Here is an 18,845-nt window from a genome sequence, read left to right on the forward strand (position 1 = left end):
TCGGATAATCCGCATTCCCAGAGCGGAAAATAGCCGAGCAGATACCTTAAGTAAGTTGGCCTCAGATCCGAGCTCAAAGGCGGAAGAATTAATGCATCGAAGCATTGATGAAGCCGAGGTACATTCAGTATCCAGCTCGCCGAACTGGATGACGCCGATCTTGCAGTATCTGGATCAAGGACAATTGCCCGAGGATAAGAGAGAAGCTCGGAAGATCACGTGCCGAGCACTTCGGTACGAACTTCATGAAGGAGTCCTCTTTAGAAAGTCTTACCTCCAGCCGTTATTGCGGTGCGTAGGACCAGAAGAGACGGACTACATCCTCAGAGAAGTTCATGAAGGATCGTGCGGTAGCCACATCGGAGTCAGAGCTTTAGCTAAAAAAGTTCTGAGATGGGGATATTATTGGCCAACCATGGTACAAGAGGCAGTGCAGCTCGTCAAGAAGTGTACGAAGTGCCAAATTCATGCAAATGTCCCAAGGATGCCGCAGACCGATCTATACACTATGCAAAGCCCTTGGCCTTTCATGCAATGGGGCATAGACATAGTGGGACCACTTCCTCAAGCTCCTCGGCAAATGAAATTCCTTATCGTTGCCGTGGACTACTTCACGAAGTGGGTGGAGGCTGAACCATTAGCTACGATAACGAGCTCAAAGGCATTGGACTTCGTCTGGAAGAACATAGTGTGCCGATTTGGCATACCCCACATCCTCATCTCGGATAATGGGACTCAGTTCACCGACAAGACGTTCAAGAATTGGTGCCAAGAGCTGAACATTCAACAGCGGTTCACTTCGGTCTCCCATCCCCAAGCAAACGGACAAACGGAAGTAACGAACCGGATTCTGGTGAAAGGGTTAAAAGCTCGGTTAGAACAAGCCAAAGGACAATGGGTAGAAAATCTCCCTCAAGTCCTATGGTCCTACCGAACTACACCCAAAACCTCCAACGGTGAAACTCCGTATAGTCTGGTGTACGGCACTGAAGCCGTAATTCCGGTGGAGATCGGCGTACCCAGTCCCCGAACTCTAAATTTCTCCTCAGAAATGAATGACGACGGACTGAGAGCAGAACTAGATCTCGCCGAAGAAAGAAGAGAATTGGCGTGCATAAAAGCAGCCAAGTATAAGGAGCAAGTTGCCCGGTATTATAACCAAAGGGTGAAAAAGCTTCAATTTCAAGTGGGAAATCTCGTCTTGAGAAACAACGAAGTAAGCCGAGCAGAAAAGCTGGGCAAACTCGAACCCACATGGGAGGGTCCATATCGGGTGTCAGAAGTCCTCGGCAAAGGGTCTTATAAATTGACTCACATGTCAGGAGAACAAGTACCCCGAACATGGCACGTCTCCAACCTCAAGAAGTTCCACTTGTAAGAGACAAAAGTCCGGTCAGTCCGTCTCGTGTCTAGTTCGGTCATAGGGGTATATGTTTTTATTTGTTTGTTTCTTACTTGTACCTTTTACTTGTCGTTTTTAAAAAAAAAAAAAAAAAGTTTAAAGTTTTTTTCCTTCATCTTTTTCATTTTTTCTCTATGTGTTTTGTCTCTATGTGCTTGTCGTCTCTTACAAATGGTACCAAGGTATATCGTTCTTTAAAGACTGATCCCCTTTTTAGATCGATTATTAAAGACTATTGTGAGTCCAAGCTTCTAAGGAGGATATAAGACCACAATTCAGCTTAACAAGCAGTCCGTCTGAAACGAACTGCAATAAGCCAACGATTGTGAGTCCAAGCTTCCAAGGAGGATACAAGACCGCAATTCAGCTTAACAAGCACTTCGTCTGAAACGAACTGCAATAAGCCAACGATTGTGAGTCCAAGCTTCTCAGGAAGATACAAGACCACAATTCAGCTTAAGAATCAAGCACTTCGTCTGAAACGAACTGCAATAAGGGAAAGTCCGATCCACGCGATAAACCTCGCCGAATTAGGACGACCAAGTTCGGTCAAAGAAGTTTACCTCATAAGACCGAGGACGACCATGTCTAGTCAAAGAGGTTTACTGCATAAGACCACTTCGGTTAACTGGGAAAGTCCGATCCACGCGATAAAACTCGCCGAATTAGGACAAGGGAAAGTTCGATCCCGGCGACAAAAATCGCCAAATTAGAACACAAACCAAGTCCGGTCAAAGAAGCTTACTTCAAAGTCCAAATACGAGTCCGATCAAAGAAGCTCACTTCATAAGACCGATGACGAGCACGATGAAATTGTTTCGCAGAGCTGTAAGTAAGCAGTGATAAAAGCGAAAGGAAAAAATTTCATTTATTAAATCTCGTTCGGCAGACAATTCAGCTCCCCTACGAGAAGGCATTACGCCATTACAAAGGACTATTCTACTGTCCTCGGTTGCTAAAGTTAAGCCACCTATCTGCAAAATCCTCTGGAAGCCGAGTTCGGTTGTTCCGAGCAGATGAAGAATAAGCAGGTCGACGAGATGCTATCCTCGACCCAACACCTCTTCCGCGAGCCCCAGAAGCTCTAACCCCTCGGCGATGAAAAGTCTCTGCAATAAGCATCTGCTGATCTTGCTCGCTCATAGTCACAACTCCTCGGCGAATTTCAGTCCGTCCCTGTCTTGACGATTCCGGTTGCTCCTGAGCCCGTTCTCGTCTTGACGTTTCCGGCTGTTCCGGAGTTCGTTGTTGACTGGGAGTAGGATTTTGAACAAGGGAACCAGAGGCTTGATCTGGAGTACGAGCATCTGTTGGCGGGAAATGCCTAAGGAATCTCCCGATTGAGGGACGCCGGGAAAGAATGATGTCGTACCGAGAAGCCCAGCGCCGCAATGATTTCACAACTTGTTGGCAAGCCGAGCTCTCCAGCGCATTGTTCCTCCGGAGTACATGATATTCCTCCCACAGTTCGTCAACTCGACTCTGAACATCTGATATGGTCACTCCCCCCGCGCACACGGATGTAATCCTCGTACGCAGTCCTCTCAGCAATGGTCGTATTCAGCTCGGCCTCCAGATCCTTCTTATCGGACTCTAAGTCCTTATTATCGGCCTCCAGCTTCACTAAACGAGCCAGAAGCTCGTCATTCTTCGTCTGATCGGCTATAGCTCTTTTCTCAGCTTCGTCTAAAGCCGAAGAGTACAGCCGTTTCCAGTGAAGTATCTCCATCTCCTTGAGTACAAAGCAGCTATATTAGTTCGGCAGCTGTACCGAGCAGATAGTAAAATACAACAGGAATAAAGGCGAGTACGAAAAGCTATACGAAGACAAGTGTAGAGAATTTTTCATTCACAAGGAAAATTTTTACACTAGGAGGGCTTCAAGGCCATTTTACAAGGAAGAAACTAGACTAAGAGAAGGGAGACGAAATCATACTCCGCCAGCTTCGTCTCCGGCTCCTTGGTCTGGTTCAGCTTCTTTCTCCTGAGCTACCTCAGCCTCGGCCTCGCATCCTGCCGGCCTCGCCTCCGCCTCCTGATCGGCTTCCTTCTCCGGATGCCCGGCCCGCTCGACTTCGGCCTCCAGCTCCAGCGACTCGGCCTCACCCTCTCCGTTGTAAGTCGAAGCGGGTGAAACGGGTCCCACGGAGGCAAAGATAGCCTCCAGGTTCTCGTCCCGATCAGCTCGACAACTCCGGACTCGGTCTGCAGAAAGCAGGACCGAGGATGAAGCGAGCTCCTCAAGGAGCGGCAGATTCTGAAGCCGAGCTGCTATCTCTCGGCTGTACAGAGGCAGCACGACGTCGGCCCCCTGCTCGCCCTTATCGGTAATTAGCCTTACCAGACTACCGACAAAGGCCGAGAACTGGCTGCTCAAAAGAGTTTCTCCGTGTAAACACGGAGAGCCTCCCCCTGGGCAGCCACGGCGGCAGCCTCCTTCTGAGCCTCCCGGTGCTTCGTCTGCTCTTGCAGGATGATGAGCTGGTTTTTGGCTGACCGGGCTTCATCCTGAGCCGAGATCCTAGCAGCTCGGGCCCTCTCAAATTTGGCCTCAGCCTGTTCGGCCAGACTACGAGCAAGATGCAACTTCTTCTGCATCTCCTCGTAGTCGTGGGATGCTTTGGAGAGCTCCACGGAGACGAGCTTGGCTCTCTGAAGATGAACAAGGAAAAAACTCAACAGAATGGCCATCAAAAAATGTGGAAAAGAAGCCAAGTCAGAAAGCTTACCTCCACAAAATTCGTCGGCCATTGAAAAGGCTCAGGGACGTGTTCCGGGATGTCTGCAACCACCTCGGAGATGACCAGGTCTTTCCCCGGCACTCTTGGGGACTCATGAAATTTCCCCTTCCCTTTAGCCGAACACGACTCCGGCACTTTCGGATCCGAAGAAGAGGTTTTTTGCCTCTTCGGATTCTTCTCGGCTTCAGACGCCGAGCGAGGGGCTCTCTGCCCCTCCGGCTCCACAAGCTCGGAGGACTTTCGGATAGCCTTATTCAGCATGTACACTGCCAAAAAGCAAGAAAGCAAAGTCAGATTTTCTTCGTTAAAGCAGTAGAGCATAAAGATAAAGAGAAATCCTCACCCTCGGCCTCTTCGTCCGAAGACGAGATGTCGAACACGACGTCGCCCTTGACGAGCTCAGACTCCGTGTATTGTTTCCTAACTATGGGAATCTTGTTGAGCTCGCCATCGAGCTCGTCCAACGGTTCAGGCCGAGGATGACGGATAACGGACTTCGGCCCTCTCCAGGGAAAACTAGGAGCCGCGGTCCTATCATAGTAGAAGAAGCGGTTTTGCCACTTCGGCCACTTCGTTTTACAAAAGGCCCTAAAGGGCTGTACAGGGATCAAGTAAAACCAAGACCCCTTCCTCTTAAATTGAAAGAATTTAAGGATCGCCTTCAAAGACAAATCCCTTCCTAACTTACGCAGTTCGGCAGCAAAAGCCGATAAGTGCCTCCAAGAGTTCGGAGTCACCTGACCTAAAGGGAGTTGAAAAAAATCTAGCAACTCTACAAAGGCAAGGGGAAGGGGGAAACGAAGCCCGCATTCTAAGCTGGCCTCGTACACGGTGGCGTAACCCTCCGGCGGGGAGTCAGCCCTATGATCACCGTCAGGTACCACCGCCTTCCCCCCAGGAAAAAAGTATTTTTCGGGTAGGGATATCACAGTATCCTTACTCAAAATACTATGGAAATACTCTACGGTCTTCTCCCCGGACTCTTTCCGGCCAGAAGACCCCTTACCGCCTCTCCTACCGCTACCCGACTCCGAAGAAGAAGAAGAAGACATTTTTCTTACTTTTTGAACGTGAAGAAAGTCTGAAGAAGCTCTTGAAAGCGGAAGAAAATTTCTCGAGAAAGAGAGAGTATAGAAGACGCAACAGCAAAAGTGTTCAAATGAGGAAGAAAGAGCATATTTATCAGATTCGGGAAAGATTTCGAAATCGTTGCGCTGTTTCGAATCCCACCTTTTCAGGATTCAACGGCTGGATTTTACTGTCGCATTTAATGCAGGCACGCGCAAGGCACATCCCCTGACGTCAGCCTCCCCCTTACCGTTATCCAGAATGCCGAAGTGACTCACCTCGCCGAAGTGATTCACTTCGCTTTTCGGGGGGGGGTAGTGATGGGGTACGAACTAAACCCTAATGGCAAGCCCAATAACAGTGACGGCCCATCAGCCCAGAGCCCAAGAAAGAGTATCTGTTCGGCACCAAAGAGTTCGGCACGACCAAAGAGTTCGGACTCAGCCTACAGCTCGGTAAAAGCCGACCAGTCAAGCTCTCCTCTCAGATCGGCAAGAGCTGATCGGTAAAGTCCAGCAGTTCGGTCTCAGCATTCGACCGAACTAGGAGTTAGTGGACTCATGAAAGGCCTCCATGACCTCCACTATACCCACGATCTATTTAGTGGTACGAAGCAGTTATTGAGCAGTTATTGCTCACCCACGATCTTGTTAGTGGGGCTGCAAACCACGATCCTAGTTCAATGTATAAATAGGACTTAGATCAGATAGACAGGGTTAAGCTCTCTAGAGATAAAATACCATATAGCAAGTCTGTGTTGTAAGCTGTAATCCCAGATCAAGCAATACAATCTTGCCCTCCCTTCTTCCCGTGGACGTAGATTTACTTCAGTAAATCGAACCACGTAAATTCTTTGTGTCGTAGTCTTTATTCTCTACCAGCATTTACTAACATCAGAAATTCGCGGATCCATCAGGGAACCATAACCATCTATAGTAGACTGAACTGAAATTGGCATATCGATTTGGTTTCATAATTAAAAACGTGAGCAATTAAACGTCGTTTTTGAATAAATTGCAAAAAGTTTGGAGAATCGTGAAATACATTGAAAATCAAAAATAAAAATACTAAAATCGAGCAAAAACCCACTGAAATGAAACCGAAACCACCTTTTACCTGTTTGGTAATTATGAATATACTTGGCGGGCTTGCGGTATAATTAGAAATCATTTTCAAAAAAATAAAGCCCTAATATTTAATTTAGGATATTTTTTATAATTTTAGCAATTAAATTTAAGTATACATGAAAATTCAAAGTACCTTTAAGTTCATTATAGATTAAAGGCGCGATTTTTTTATTTTGACCCAAAACATTATCTTTTGAATTATTCGGTCCCTCACAAATAAAAAGGGTCACATTTGGTCTATTTTATACGGTTCCGTAAAAAATGACGGTGAACGAATTTGCCCAATCTCATCCGCCACTTCGAGAACATCCTCCGCCGCGACGCTCATTTCCGATTCCTCACGAAAACCAAGGAATTCCTCTCCAAACAGCGCGAGCAAGTCCTCATTCTCGACGACATCGGAAAACTCCACCAGCAGCTAGGGTTTCCCCGCGGCCGGAAAGTCCTCAAATCCATCCTGCGCCACCCGCTCATCTTCCAAACCTACCGCCACTCTGACAGCAAGATGTGGTTCGGATTCACCGATCTCATGGAAGATCTCCTCCGCGAGGAGCGCGAAATCGAAGCTAAATCGGAGCTTCATAGGGTAGATGTCGTGAGGAAATTGCTTATGATGTCAATGAATAAACGAATCCCCTTGAGCAAAATCTACCACAATCGGTTATTGTTTGGGATTTCAGAGGATTTTAGGGATAAAATCGTTAATTACCCTAATTATTTTCGAGTAGTCGTTGAAGATGATGGCAAAAGGATTCTTGAGCTAGTGAATTGGGACGATTCGCTGGCTGTGAGCGCGTTGGAGAAGGAATTCATGGCTGATGAGAAGAAGGTGAAGAAGGCATTCAGATTCCCAATGAAGCATGGCAGGAAGCTGGAGCTGGAGTTGGAGTTGGAGCTGGAGCTGGAGGACGAGTGGAAGTTGAATTTGTTGGAGCTGGACGCCGACTTTTAGAGCATCTCCAATAACCGGCGTCACCACCGTGACGCTGATTTTTCGCCGACGCCGGTTTGACACCGAACCATTGGAACCGGCGTCGGCGAAATCGGCGTCAAAATCGGCGTCGCCATGCCGATTCCCGCGCTGACGCCGGTTCCGACGCCGATCCTCACGGGCGCCATTGTGCGTCCCGGATCGGCGCCAAACCGGGGTCGGATTTAATTTTTTTTTTTCGAAAACACTATATATACGCGCGTTGAACCCCATTTTCATTCGCACCATTTGTTTTAACGAGTATTCTCTCTACCTTACATGCCGACATGCGTCAGACGGAGGCTCATATTCGACTGCAAAAGGATTTAGTTGAAGAGTTGTGGCGCGGAGGATTGCAAGGCGTTAGTTTTTATGCAAATTTATGTAATTTTTTAAATGTAATTTTTTTAATTATTGTACTTTTTAAAAAAAAATTAATGTACTTTTTAAATTTTAATATTATTATTCGAATTTTCCGTATTTGTCTCGTAAATTAACTTCCGTATGTTGATACGAGTGTAAATTAAATTATATAATTGTTATTAGTGATGTGGATAGGTAGTGTGAAGGCTATGTGAGGGCTATTTGATGTCCAGTTGATGTGGCAAGCTGATGTGGCAGGAGAATTGTAGTGCTGATGATGTGGCAGTGTGAAGGCTATTTGATGGCTATTTGACGTCCAGTGCTATTGGAGATGCTCTTAGAATTGGGCGTTGACCGTCAAATTTTTGATGGAATCGTCCAAAATGGACCAAATGTGACTCGTTTTTATTTGTGAGGGACCAAATAATTCAAAAGATAATGTTTTAGACAAAAATAAAAAAAAACGCAATATGTTAAGGACTAAAATAAGCCTTTAGAGCATCTCCAATGGCGGACGTCCGGTCGGACGGGCGACCGGGACGTCCGCCATTGTGACAGGGGAGGTCGGATACGGACGTCCCGTGAGATCGGCGCGACGGGCGGGCGGACGTCCGCCATTGTGGCGTGGGTCGGACGTCCCGGTCGGACGTCCGATTTTTAAATTTTTTTTAATTTTTTTTAAACTCTATATATACGGCTCGTTGAATTTTATTTCATTCGCACCACTTGTGTTAACAAGTTTCTCTCTCTACATCTCTAATTTCAAGTATATCTAGAATGTCTAGTGACAGTGATAGCGAGAATGAATTGGAGGTCGTTGTGGAAGGTGCGATAGATAGGCTGCTACAGCAGAGGGCGCAGCGGCGGCAGCAGGCTGCGTTACCTCGGCCGATCCATCGTCGAACTACAGTACCCCGTGACCACATTGCTGCACATATTCGGTTGTATGCAGACTACTTCGCTCCGCAACCGCGTTTTGGGGAAGCCATATTCCGGCGACGCTTTAGGATGCATCGTCCGCTGTTTCTGCACATCGTGAGTGCTTTAGAGAGAAGATACCTGTATTTTAGGATCAGGGAGGATGCAGCTGGCAAACCCGGACTCACGCCCTTGCAGAAGTGCACTGTCGCAATCAGACAACTGGCGTACGGAGGCGCGGCCGACATGTTCGACGAGTACCTCCACATTGGCGAGTCGACAGCCGTCGAGTGTCTGCAGAATTTTTGCGCGGGCGTGAGAGCGATATTCGGTGAGCGGTATCTTCGGAGTCCGAGCCCCGAAGACTGCCAGAGCCTGGTAGATATACATGGGTCGGTGCACGGGTTCCCTGGGATGTTGGGTAGCATAGATTGTATGCATTGGGAGTGGAAGAACTGCCCCGCCGCCTGGAAGGGGATGTACACTACTGGCTTCAAAGCCAAGCATCCCACGATGATCCTAGAAGCTGTAGCTGACTACCGGCTGTGGATATGACATGCTTATTTTGGAGTCGCCGGGTCGAACAACGACATCAACGTTCTCCAGTTGTCGCCCCTGTTCAATGCTCAGTGCGCGGGCTTTGGTCCCGCCATCAGTTTCGTCGCCAACGGCAACCAGCACAATATGAGATACTATTAGGCGGATGGGATATACCCAAACTGGCCCGTCTTTGTGAAGACAATCAAGCATCCGCTCGGACAAAAGAAGTCATACTTTGCGAGCCGTCAGGAAGGAGCGCGCAAGGATGTGGAGCGGGCATTTGGTGTGCTCCAGAGTCGATGGGCGGTAGTCAAGGGTCCTGCACGGCAGTTGTATATTCCCAACATCGGCGATGTCATGTACGCATGTATCATAATGCACAACATGATTGTCGAAAATGAAGGTGCGGAACTGACTAAGTGGACCAATGAAGATGATACGGGTGCAGGTCCAAGTCACGGCGTGGCCACCGCGAATGTGAATATGGGGGTACCTCATGGAGAGATCGAGCGGATGCGTGCATTTGCCGACATGCGGCAAACAGATGCCCATGTTCGACTTCAGAACGATATTATCGAAGAGGTTTGGACGCGAAAGGGTTGACGTTGATGTTAGTACTTTTTTTGATTTATTACTATGTAATTTTTTTTTCAAATCATGGATGTTTTTTTTAAATGAAGTTATTAATTTTTCCCGTTCGTATTCGTGTTGAAATTTTATTTCCGTAAACGTAAATTGTTTTATTTGTGAATTTGTGATTTTTTTTATTGCGGGAAGTCCTAGTGGGAAGGGCGATGGGAAGGGCGGATTGTGAAGGGGGTGTCCTAGTGACGTGGCAGTGGGATGGGAAGTCCTAGTAACGTGGCGGGAGGTGTTTTCGGGATGTCCTAGTGGATGTCCGAGTGGGACATCCGCCTAGTGGAGATGCTCTTAGTTTTCATTATATTAGCTGATATTAGGATCGCAAAAATGCAATAAAATACATTTGTTTATTTATTTTTACTCTCACCTATTGTTTTAGTTGACCGGTAATCAGCTTATTGTATTGAAAATTAGGCATTTCCTGTAATTTTTTTTGGTTGGATTATAGTTTCATTCATTCATTGTGATTAAATCGAAGACTGCAAATCTGTTTGATTCAAAAGTGACATAATTTTGTGTCATTTGAATTTCTGGCCATTTATTTGCCGTAGAAATTACTGGCATTCGATGTACCTGAAGAAACCGTTTTGGAGCGAGGCCGTGAAGGCGGAGGCAGAGCAGAAGTCGCCGGTTGTGGAGCTGGTGAAATCTCTCGACAAGCAGCGGCTGTATCGCGAAATCACCCTCGCCCTCCGCACCGGCTTGCGCGAGGCGAGATCTGAGTTCTCCTTTCTCCGAATCCGCGGTCTCCGCAGCATTCTCAAGTTCCTCCGATCCGTTGCTCACTCCGATGACACCATCAATCTCTTTTGCCACTCCCAATCCGTTCCCGCACTCCAAGGTTGTTATCCTACAGATTTAGCTATTCAATTCATCGATGCTTTTTCCTGTGCTCATATTTGCGATCTACAGTAGTTATTAGGGTTTGATGATCAATTTTGTGTTTTACTCATTAATTGCTGGCAAAACTCGTATAGATTGTGTTTATGTGGATTTGCAATCTACTTATTAGGTTTTTATGATCAATTTTGCATTTCTCATTAATTGCCAGTAAACATTGTTCAATGTATTTAAGCAAACTCGTATAGATTGTGTTTATGTGGATTTGCAATCTAGGTTTGATGATCAATTTTGCGTTTTACTCATTGATTGCTAGCATGTTCAATGCGTTTAAGCAATCTCGTATAGATTGTGTTTATGTCCATTTGCAATCTACTTATCAGGTTTGATGATCAAATCTGCGTTCTACTCATTAATTGCTAGCAAACATTGTTCGATGCGTTGAAGCAAACTCATGTAGATTGTGTTTATGTGGATTAGCAATGTAGTCAGGATCGAGTTTGATGCTGAATTTCGCTCTGTTCTACTATGTTTTACACATTGATTGCTAGCAACCACTGTTTAATGTGTTTAAGCAAACTCGAACTTAATATCCAGTGGAGCAATATGTCATAAACACTTTGCTTCTTCTTACATTCATTGGACTTTATACTTAGTATCATCTTGTATCTCTTCAATGTTTTCACTGAATGCCATGTACAAGTGTCCCAACTCGATCCTGTCTTTCTCATGTAAACTAAATATGATGACAGTAGAGTTTTCGTGTAACAGTGGTGCCGGTTCTGTTCCAACACAGCCTTAAAGAGGTTGAGGACCAGTCGGTAACTAATTTGAATCATATCTTCTCCGTGGAACCCATGAAGATAAGTAGCCCGGCTACGGATGCTGAAGTGGCTATTGCACTACGAGTTCTTGAAGGTTGCTGCCTTCTTCATCGTGAGAGCACAATCTTGGCTCATAAACACAAGGCAATCGCTGTATGTTATATGGAAATCCATCTTTAAATAATGGCAACTTGTCATTGTCACCGTGTTGGCAGTTTTTATATGCCATTTTAAAGATTCTGCAATCTACTTACAACTTTTGATCCTTGTATGGAGTATATTTTGTGTTGCTTTTGCTAATGCAGAGTTCTACTTCCATTCATGTTTGGTAGGTCCTGATGAATATCTTGTCAACTCGTGGAGTACTCGAGCAAGGTGCATGCCTTGACGCCTTGGTTGCAATCATGGTGGATTCATCTTCTAATCAAATGGTAATCTCTTACTGCCTCATATAAGTTTGGAATGTGAATCACAGTAAATCTTTTCCTCTCTGCCTCACATCGTCTTTGGTAATATATAGTAGCACGTTTCTGAACCTCGAGTGTTTCTGTGTTGCTAATCTATTCATTTTTTTCTTGTTTATACCAATCATATGATTTACATGGCAGGATTTTGAAGAATGCAATGGCATAGAGGAAGTTGCCCTACTTATAAAAGATACACAAGTAGAGGAAAATCTAAGGTATTCTTATGTCTCTCACCAATCTCCCAAGTTGATCATCTTGTTTCAGTTGCATGATTTCTATCGTTATACGATCAGGTTGAAATGCGGTGAATTTTTGTTGCTACTTATCGGGCATGTCAACGGTAGGCACACACCCCCGATGATGACCATACACGACGAAATAAGGCAATACCTAGGCGAAAAATCTGCCTCTTTAATATGGGCACTGACTCAGCTCGGAACAACTCCGGACCTGGAGCAAAGACTTACAGCATTGCAGCATCAAGCCCGAAGGGTACTCGAATCAATCGATCTTCATTGATCACAAAATTCAAACAATTGGACATCTTTTTTTACATTATACTTAGTAGTTTGTACCATAAGATACATTAAAACGATGTAATATCATCTGAAACCACTACATCAGTCTACATGGAAAAGAAAAACATCCCATTTGATTTATGGTAGTAGTTTATTTATGTTTAATTGATCCACGTGCATAAACTTTGCTTGTGTATTTTACATTTGTTTGCAAAATACTTACATCACATACTCAAGGCTTCTAATCAGCTTAGTTTTAGGTAATGATTTTTTTATCAGTTTATTGTATACGCATCATATAATGGTATAATAAGTAAACCAAATGTTTATAATCAATTCTAAAGAGGAAAGTAGAGAATATTTTATTAAAAAGTTTTGCGTCGTTTGCCGACAAACATGCTGACGTGGCAAAACTAAAACTTGGACTTTGTATAATGGAGAAAAGTGGAGCCCACTACAAACATTCTCTTCGACATGCGTGCTCTACAAGGATGATCCATCCCATCGTCTTCTGATTTTCAACATTTTTATGTTATTTAATTCTATAAAAATTAAAAGTGTGTTTGATGACTATGTTAGAGACTTAGAGTACTTTAAGAGATTTTATATGAATTTAATCGTATGTTAGGTATGTATGGTGTAATATGTCAATTTTAGTGAATAATCAATATTATTGTTAAGGTATGATTAAGTTTGTCTTGAAGTCTATGCATTAGTTTTAAAATTAATCTGGAGTATTATTTTAGATGAAATTACAATATTCGTTCTACATTTTTATTCTCTTTGAGTAGAACATAGTATTCCATCTATTATTGCATCAAACAATAATTAAAAATAAGATAAATTTTAACTAGATTATCAAATCATACATGATCAATGCCTTAACTAGATGAAACACGGATAGTCTAGCTACTAAACGAGTCATAAGATTATTAATTAAAAACTTAGACATCATTCATTCGGTAAATATCATTCAAAATAATAGACTTCAGATGCATTCGATTCCAACTATTGCTCATAATTAAAGGTCATATATATATTTGTTCTTATATTTTGTTCAATAGTTCTTAATGTATCTGAGTATCTTCTCATCCCTGTCAAAATTTGAATAAGTAGTCGCTGTAAATATAATATAAGAACATTAATTAGTAGCTAATAATCCACCCACGAAATTATAAATGCGCAATTTCAATTTGATAGTGATATGGCCATGGGGCCCACTACCTCAGACCAAATTAAGTGCCCAACACTATATATGATTATATAATTCATATTCTCATCTTCTGCTCATGCAAATATATTGTACCCATTTCCTTCACTATTAACTAGTGTTCACCATGTGCTCCAAACACCTAATACTTCTTATTTATGCCCATCCCAAAACACTTTCCTATTTTAAGTTTTGAATACTTTCAGTTTCAATCTAATGATACAGGTTTTTTGGTGATGACATGTTGATAAGACTAGTAATAATAATTTCATTATTCCTTATATTATGACTTTATTAGAGTTAGGACTGCATGCCACCCATTTACTGCAACTATTACTCTGGGGAACACCAATATAATTTAATTTTTGATTTATTAGTGTAATCAACTACAACATCTCTTTCATTCATAATTCTCTCTCCCTCTCCTTAAATCTCTACTACTATTATAGAATAATAGTACACCCCCAAAAATCATTCTTGGACAACTACAATCCAAGATTTCCATAGCTGGGTCATCTATATTTGGTTGAACCAAAAATACAAAAACTGAAAAACTACAACACACAAATTAGGGTTTATTGAAAAAGACACATTGAAAATAGGAACAAATTTTGGGATGCTACAAAAACAACCTCTCCACATTTGGCCTGTTCCATTTCAAAGTCCAATACACAACAAAACCACACAATTAATGTCAATATCAAACTACGAGATATACAAACATTATTGGCGACAAATTTGCAGTTGCAACATCGATTCAACAAACATAGGAGGAATGAATATTTGCAGTAGGCCAATATACAGTGCCACAGATACAAATCTTACATCACCATTTATAGATACAAATCATACAATACAAGTTACAACCAACCCCAAGTAAAATAAAAAAAGCTTAATTAAACAAAAATTAGTTCACATTTGAATATTTCCAACAACATCAAATTAGGGTTAGTTTCTCATCATTCATATCATAGTCTTTTCAAATCAAATTTTCATACAAACTTAATACATACATATCCTCCATATATATAGATATAAAAGTAATAATTAAGAGTAAAGATTCAAACTTTATCATAATTTCGTCATCATCATCATCATCACCAAGACCAGTAGACATTGCTGTGATCATCTTGCACTCCTCTCTCCGGCTCAAACCCACCGTGATTCGAAACCGCCTTCAATTCCTCAAAAGGAACCATCTGCGGCGGAAATCCCGCGGCGATCGGAGGCGGCGGCATGAGCAGCTCCATCAGCGGTAAATTGGGGTCGAAATTAGGTTTTCTTAGGGTTTGATGCAGCAGCACGGGATCGATGCCGCGGTTGCCGGCCAAATTGAGGGCTCCGATCCTAGGGTTTTGGGGCGGATCGGGGCGCTTGCTCTTGCGGGAGCCGCCGCCGACGGGGACGTTGCGGAGGGAGCCTCCGTCGGTCCAGTAGCGGCGGCAGGTCTTGCAGAAGTAGCGAGGCTGAGAGAGGCTGTAGTTGTTGTAGTAGCAGAATTTGGTGTTGGTGGAGTTGCAGCGGGGGCAGTTCAGAGCTTGCTCCATCTCCGGCCGCGGCTTCTTCTCCTTCTCTCCTCCGCCGCCGCCGCCATTGCTAGGTTTTGAGCTTGCAACGACTCCAATAACCTGAAATAAATTGATTTTATTTTATTTTTCAATTTGAGGAATATGTAAGGATAAAAAGTGATTATGAATTGAGATTAGTGGGGTTTGAATTTGCATCAGCTTTAGAAATGGTCAAAAAGGGGGAGATTTGGAATATGAAAAAGTAATGAAAATTGGAAAGGAAGAAAACAAGAAGCAAGAAAAGGCAAAAAGTGATGATATGGTAGGGAGAAAAACATGTTGTATGACTTTACCTGTGGCCACTGAGCAAAATCCATAGCAGAAAAGAAAAGGGAGATGAGAGAGAGAGGAGAGCAATTAATTTTGAGGAGATGGTGGAAAAGCAAGAAAGCTACTTGAAGAGGCTGTCTTTCCCTTTGGCGGTTGTGTGTGTTTGCTTTCTGCAATCTTCAATCCTAAAGGAGGGCTATTTTTGTCATTTCACTCCCCATAATTTATAATGAGGTGAGTCCATTATCCACTTTCCACCCAATAGTACTCCTTCCGTTTCATAATAGTAGAATTATTTTGTCATTTTGGTATGTTCCATAGTAGTGAAGTCATTTCCTTTTTTAATAAAACTAGACACATTTCTTTTCACTTACTTTACCCTCTCTTACTTTAAGCACTCTTCATCTCTATACCTTTTCCATTTTCTACTTTATTCTTTATTTACTTAACTCACTTAACATAATTTTTTCTTAAATCACGTGCTGAAAAGAAACACGAACGGAGGGAGTAGTAACTTTTTTTCTTTCTTGATCTCTTTTACTTTACTAATTATGTATCAAAATCCATATTTGTCCAAATATTTTTAGTTTTATGACATGCAGGAAATAATATAATTAGAAGGATTTTTACATTTTTTTCAATTAAAATACCCTTCAAACATGGCAAATCAATTATTTATAACATACTTTAATAATTTTTATTAGGAAAATATAACAGAAATAAATGAACCACAGTTGAAGTAGCGGTTCTCCCATAAAAAAAAGACATAATAAAGAGCACTTATAGACTAAGGTATTTTGGTCCAAATTTAAAATGCAATCGGATAAAAATGATTTGATCATGACCTGACTATCGATTCCACATAACTATATTCTAGTGCATACACTAATACATGACCTTTTTTTTATATACTGTGACATAAAGAGCACTGTAAATTTAGTTAACACGACAAATTAAATTCGTTTATTTAAACCACCCTATAGTTAGCTTACATTGATCCCTTGCTTAATCCATCGGGAATTTGCACTATGTTGCATCAATTGTTAGATTTTGCTAGACTAGCTACATATATTAATAAAATTATATTCTAAACTTTATTTGTTAATTTATAGATGGACTGACATTTAAATTACATTACTAAATGTTATATAATTTGTTTAATAATTTTAATGAGATAAATATAGTACTTTGAAACAAACATATATCAATATTTTTGCATAGTTTTTGTAATTGTGACAATTCAAATTCATTTCGTCATATGTTGCACATTAAATACAAAACATTTCATCAACTTCAGTCCTAAAATCAAAGAATCCAAAAATGACCAAACATATCACAATTTTCTCGTTCTGAAAAAGTGACTCTATCCATGAACGATACAATTATACAACACAAGTAAATATCAATAACTTTTAATTTGACAAAATAAAAAGCATTGTTTATTCTTTTAAAAAATAGAAAGAAAGAAGATGAAGAAAGGGGCAGGTATTCACTTTTACAAAACAAGCAATGCTTTTTACCAAATTACATGGTGCTTTAAAAAGAGACTATTTCGTAACATATGAGGAATTTACAAAATATTTGTATAGAGCCCACTAGTTTTGGAAGAAAATCTCAGTGACCACACATTAATATATGGTTTTATTTTAATAAATAATAATACAACTATCAGTGTCTACTTTATTCCACCTCATCCCATCATCTTGTGTTAAATACAATTAATTAATGTTGACTATAAGAAAAAGAGGTATAATAAGTCATAATTTATGTCTCGTTCAGCAAATTAATTCAGCACTATTTGCGAAAAGTTTGTTACTACTATGTACATTTATATTTAATACATCCTTTAATTTGCAAATGAAATTCCTTAAAGAGAAAGATCGACCTTTTCTTGTCAAAATGAAATTACAATATAGATCATGATGGTGATTTATTTGTCAATTTTTGTGGATAAAACTACAAAATCAAATAAAAGAGACCATACTCTCTAGACTCTCTACACTAGTAGTGTGTGTGACCCAACCATAACAAATAAATAATTAAAAATATTACTACATCTTAATTAAAATAGTATTCAATTTTTAAGTCATACTACATATTAAAATAACACTTGTTTTATAGCACATTTATTCAACAATTCGTATTATTGGAAATGAATATAATGTAAACATAAAATAGTTCAATAAAAACACAAACCACCTTTATCTAAAGAATACGCCTTCAAATTAAATTTTCGTATTCATCGTACCAAAGCATTAAAAATATGAACTAGGATAAAATATAAAATGCAAATTACTACCTTGGAAAAATATCGAATTCATACTTATCCATTTATAATTAATTTACGAATCGGATTATGTTTTCATGGCATATATAGTTCGTGTCACAATATTATTACATTTCCATAATCTGATATTGATAAAAACTGATATATTTAACAATGAAAAATACAAACTTAACTTGCATGTTTCAACAAATTAAATTAAATGAAAAAATAATTTGATACAAGAACATATAACGCGCAAATTAACATAATGATCGAATATTATTATATTTCCATAATCTGATATTGATAAAAACTGATATATTTAATCAATACACAAATACATCGAAATTACAAAATGAAAAATACAACTTGATATAAGCATAATATAAAAGTACAAGAACATACAATGCCTAAATTAACATAATGATCGAACATTGTGAAATCCCATGGTTTTGAGCGAAAGAAAACTTGGGGTATAAACATCAAAATTGGGCAAATTAAAATAGTCTCCACGTGGAAGAAAACCATATGCAGTCACATTTTCGGAGCGTATAAACAATTGACCTCTAATATAGAAAACCAACTCACCATTTAAAATTTTGACCGGGTAAACTTTATCAACAGCCCTATTTGAAACCTCATTGTTCCTTTTTGTTGGTGAGTAGAAGGCATATTCTATTAGCCAAGATTTTGGATCTCCATAGCTCCTCAAACTCCAAATAACATGCTGACAAACTCATAGTTTAGGACGGTTTTAAAGGTGACTAACCCATGTTTTTGTTGGATTAAGATATTTATTATAGGTTTTCACCCATTTAGTCATCAATTAGATGGAGTAATGAGTTTGTTGGAGTTTTGAAGTAAAAACAGGTTAAAACGGGCAAAACGGAGCGAACGAGGCTGATTCCAGAGAGTTCGCCCGGCCGGGCGTTTCACCAGACAAAACTCCCGACCCGGGCGTTTCAGAGCCGATCCAGAGAGTTCGCCCGGTCAGGCATTTTTTCAATTACAAATCGCCCATTTTCAATCTATTGACGCCCATTTTCTCCTTCTTTTCACTCCGGATATAAAAGGGGACTTCACACATTTGAGCCCTAGCTCCCACACGACG

The 18,845-nt window shown here is 41.3% G+C and overlaps 3 protein-coding genes across 3 annotated transcripts; 2 read left to right on the forward strand and 1 right to left on the reverse strand.

The window, feature by feature from the left end:
• Nucleotides 1-6,609: 6,609 nt before the first annotated feature.
• Nucleotides 6,610-7,405, forward strand: LOC121779212 (protein WHAT'S THIS FACTOR 1 homolog, chloroplastic-like; the record flags this gene model as incomplete). The annotated part of the gene is made up of 1 exon (XM_042176532.1): nt 6,610-7,405. A coding segment is annotated over one exon (681 nt), but the record flags the coding sequence as incomplete, so codon positions are not given.
• Nucleotides 7,406-10,122: 2,717 nt separating this feature from the next.
• Nucleotides 10,123-12,585, forward strand: LOC121778111. The gene is made up of 5 exons (XM_042175405.1): nt 10,123-10,612; nt 11,383-11,588; nt 11,768-11,866; nt 12,044-12,117; nt 12,196-12,585. Exons 1-5 carry the CDS (start codon nt 10,339-10,341, stop codon nt 12,419-12,421), a joined length of 879 nt encoding a protein of 292 aa, XP_042031339.1. The 5' UTR covers nt 10,123-10,338; the 3' UTR covers nt 12,422-12,585.
• Nucleotides 12,586-14,441: 1,856 nt separating this feature from the next.
• On the reverse strand, nt 14,442-15,675 carry LOC121778432 (dof zinc finger protein 2-like). The gene is made up of 2 exons (XM_042175782.1): nt 15,492-15,675; nt 14,442-15,258 (listed from the first exon to the last, which is right to left on the reverse strand). The coding sequence occupies exons 1-2, from the start codon at nt 15,513-15,515 to the stop codon at nt 14,728-14,730; spliced, it is 555 nt and encodes a 184-aa protein (XP_042031716.1). The 5' UTR covers nt 15,516-15,675; the 3' UTR covers nt 14,442-14,727.
• Between the last annotated feature and the right edge of the window lie 3,170 nt (nt 15,676-18,845).

This window comes from Salvia splendens, chromosome 19, assembly GCF_004379255.2.
Source record: "Salvia splendens isolate huo1 chromosome 19, SspV2, whole genome shotgun sequence".
NCBI lineage: Eukaryota > Viridiplantae > Streptophyta > Magnoliopsida > Lamiales > Lamiaceae > Salvia > Salvia splendens.

What these genes read in the sequence shown, in the direction of transcription:
- LOC121778111 (XM_042175405.1), top strand. Translation starts at nt 10,339, where the DNA reads ATGTACCTGAAGAAACCGTTTTGGAGCGAGGCCGTGAAGGCGGAGGCA. An exon ending in ATTCATCTTCTAATCAAATG is followed by an intron (nt 11,867 to 12,043) that starts GTAATCTCTTAC and finishes TTTACATGGCAG; the next exon opens with GATTTTGAAGAATGCAATGG. An exon ending in CAAGTAGAGGAAAATCTAAG is followed by an intron (nt 12,118 to 12,195) that starts GTATTCTTATGT and finishes TTATACGATCAG; the next exon opens with GTTGAAATGCGGTGAATTTT.
- LOC121778432 (XM_042175782.1), bottom strand. Translation starts at nt 15,515, where the DNA reads ATGGATTTTGCTCAGTGGCCACAG. An exon ending in ATTTTGCTCAGTGGCCACAG is followed by an intron (nt 15,259 to 15,491) that starts GTAAAGTCATAC and finishes AATTTATTTCAG; the next exon opens with GTTATTGGAGTCGTTGCAAG.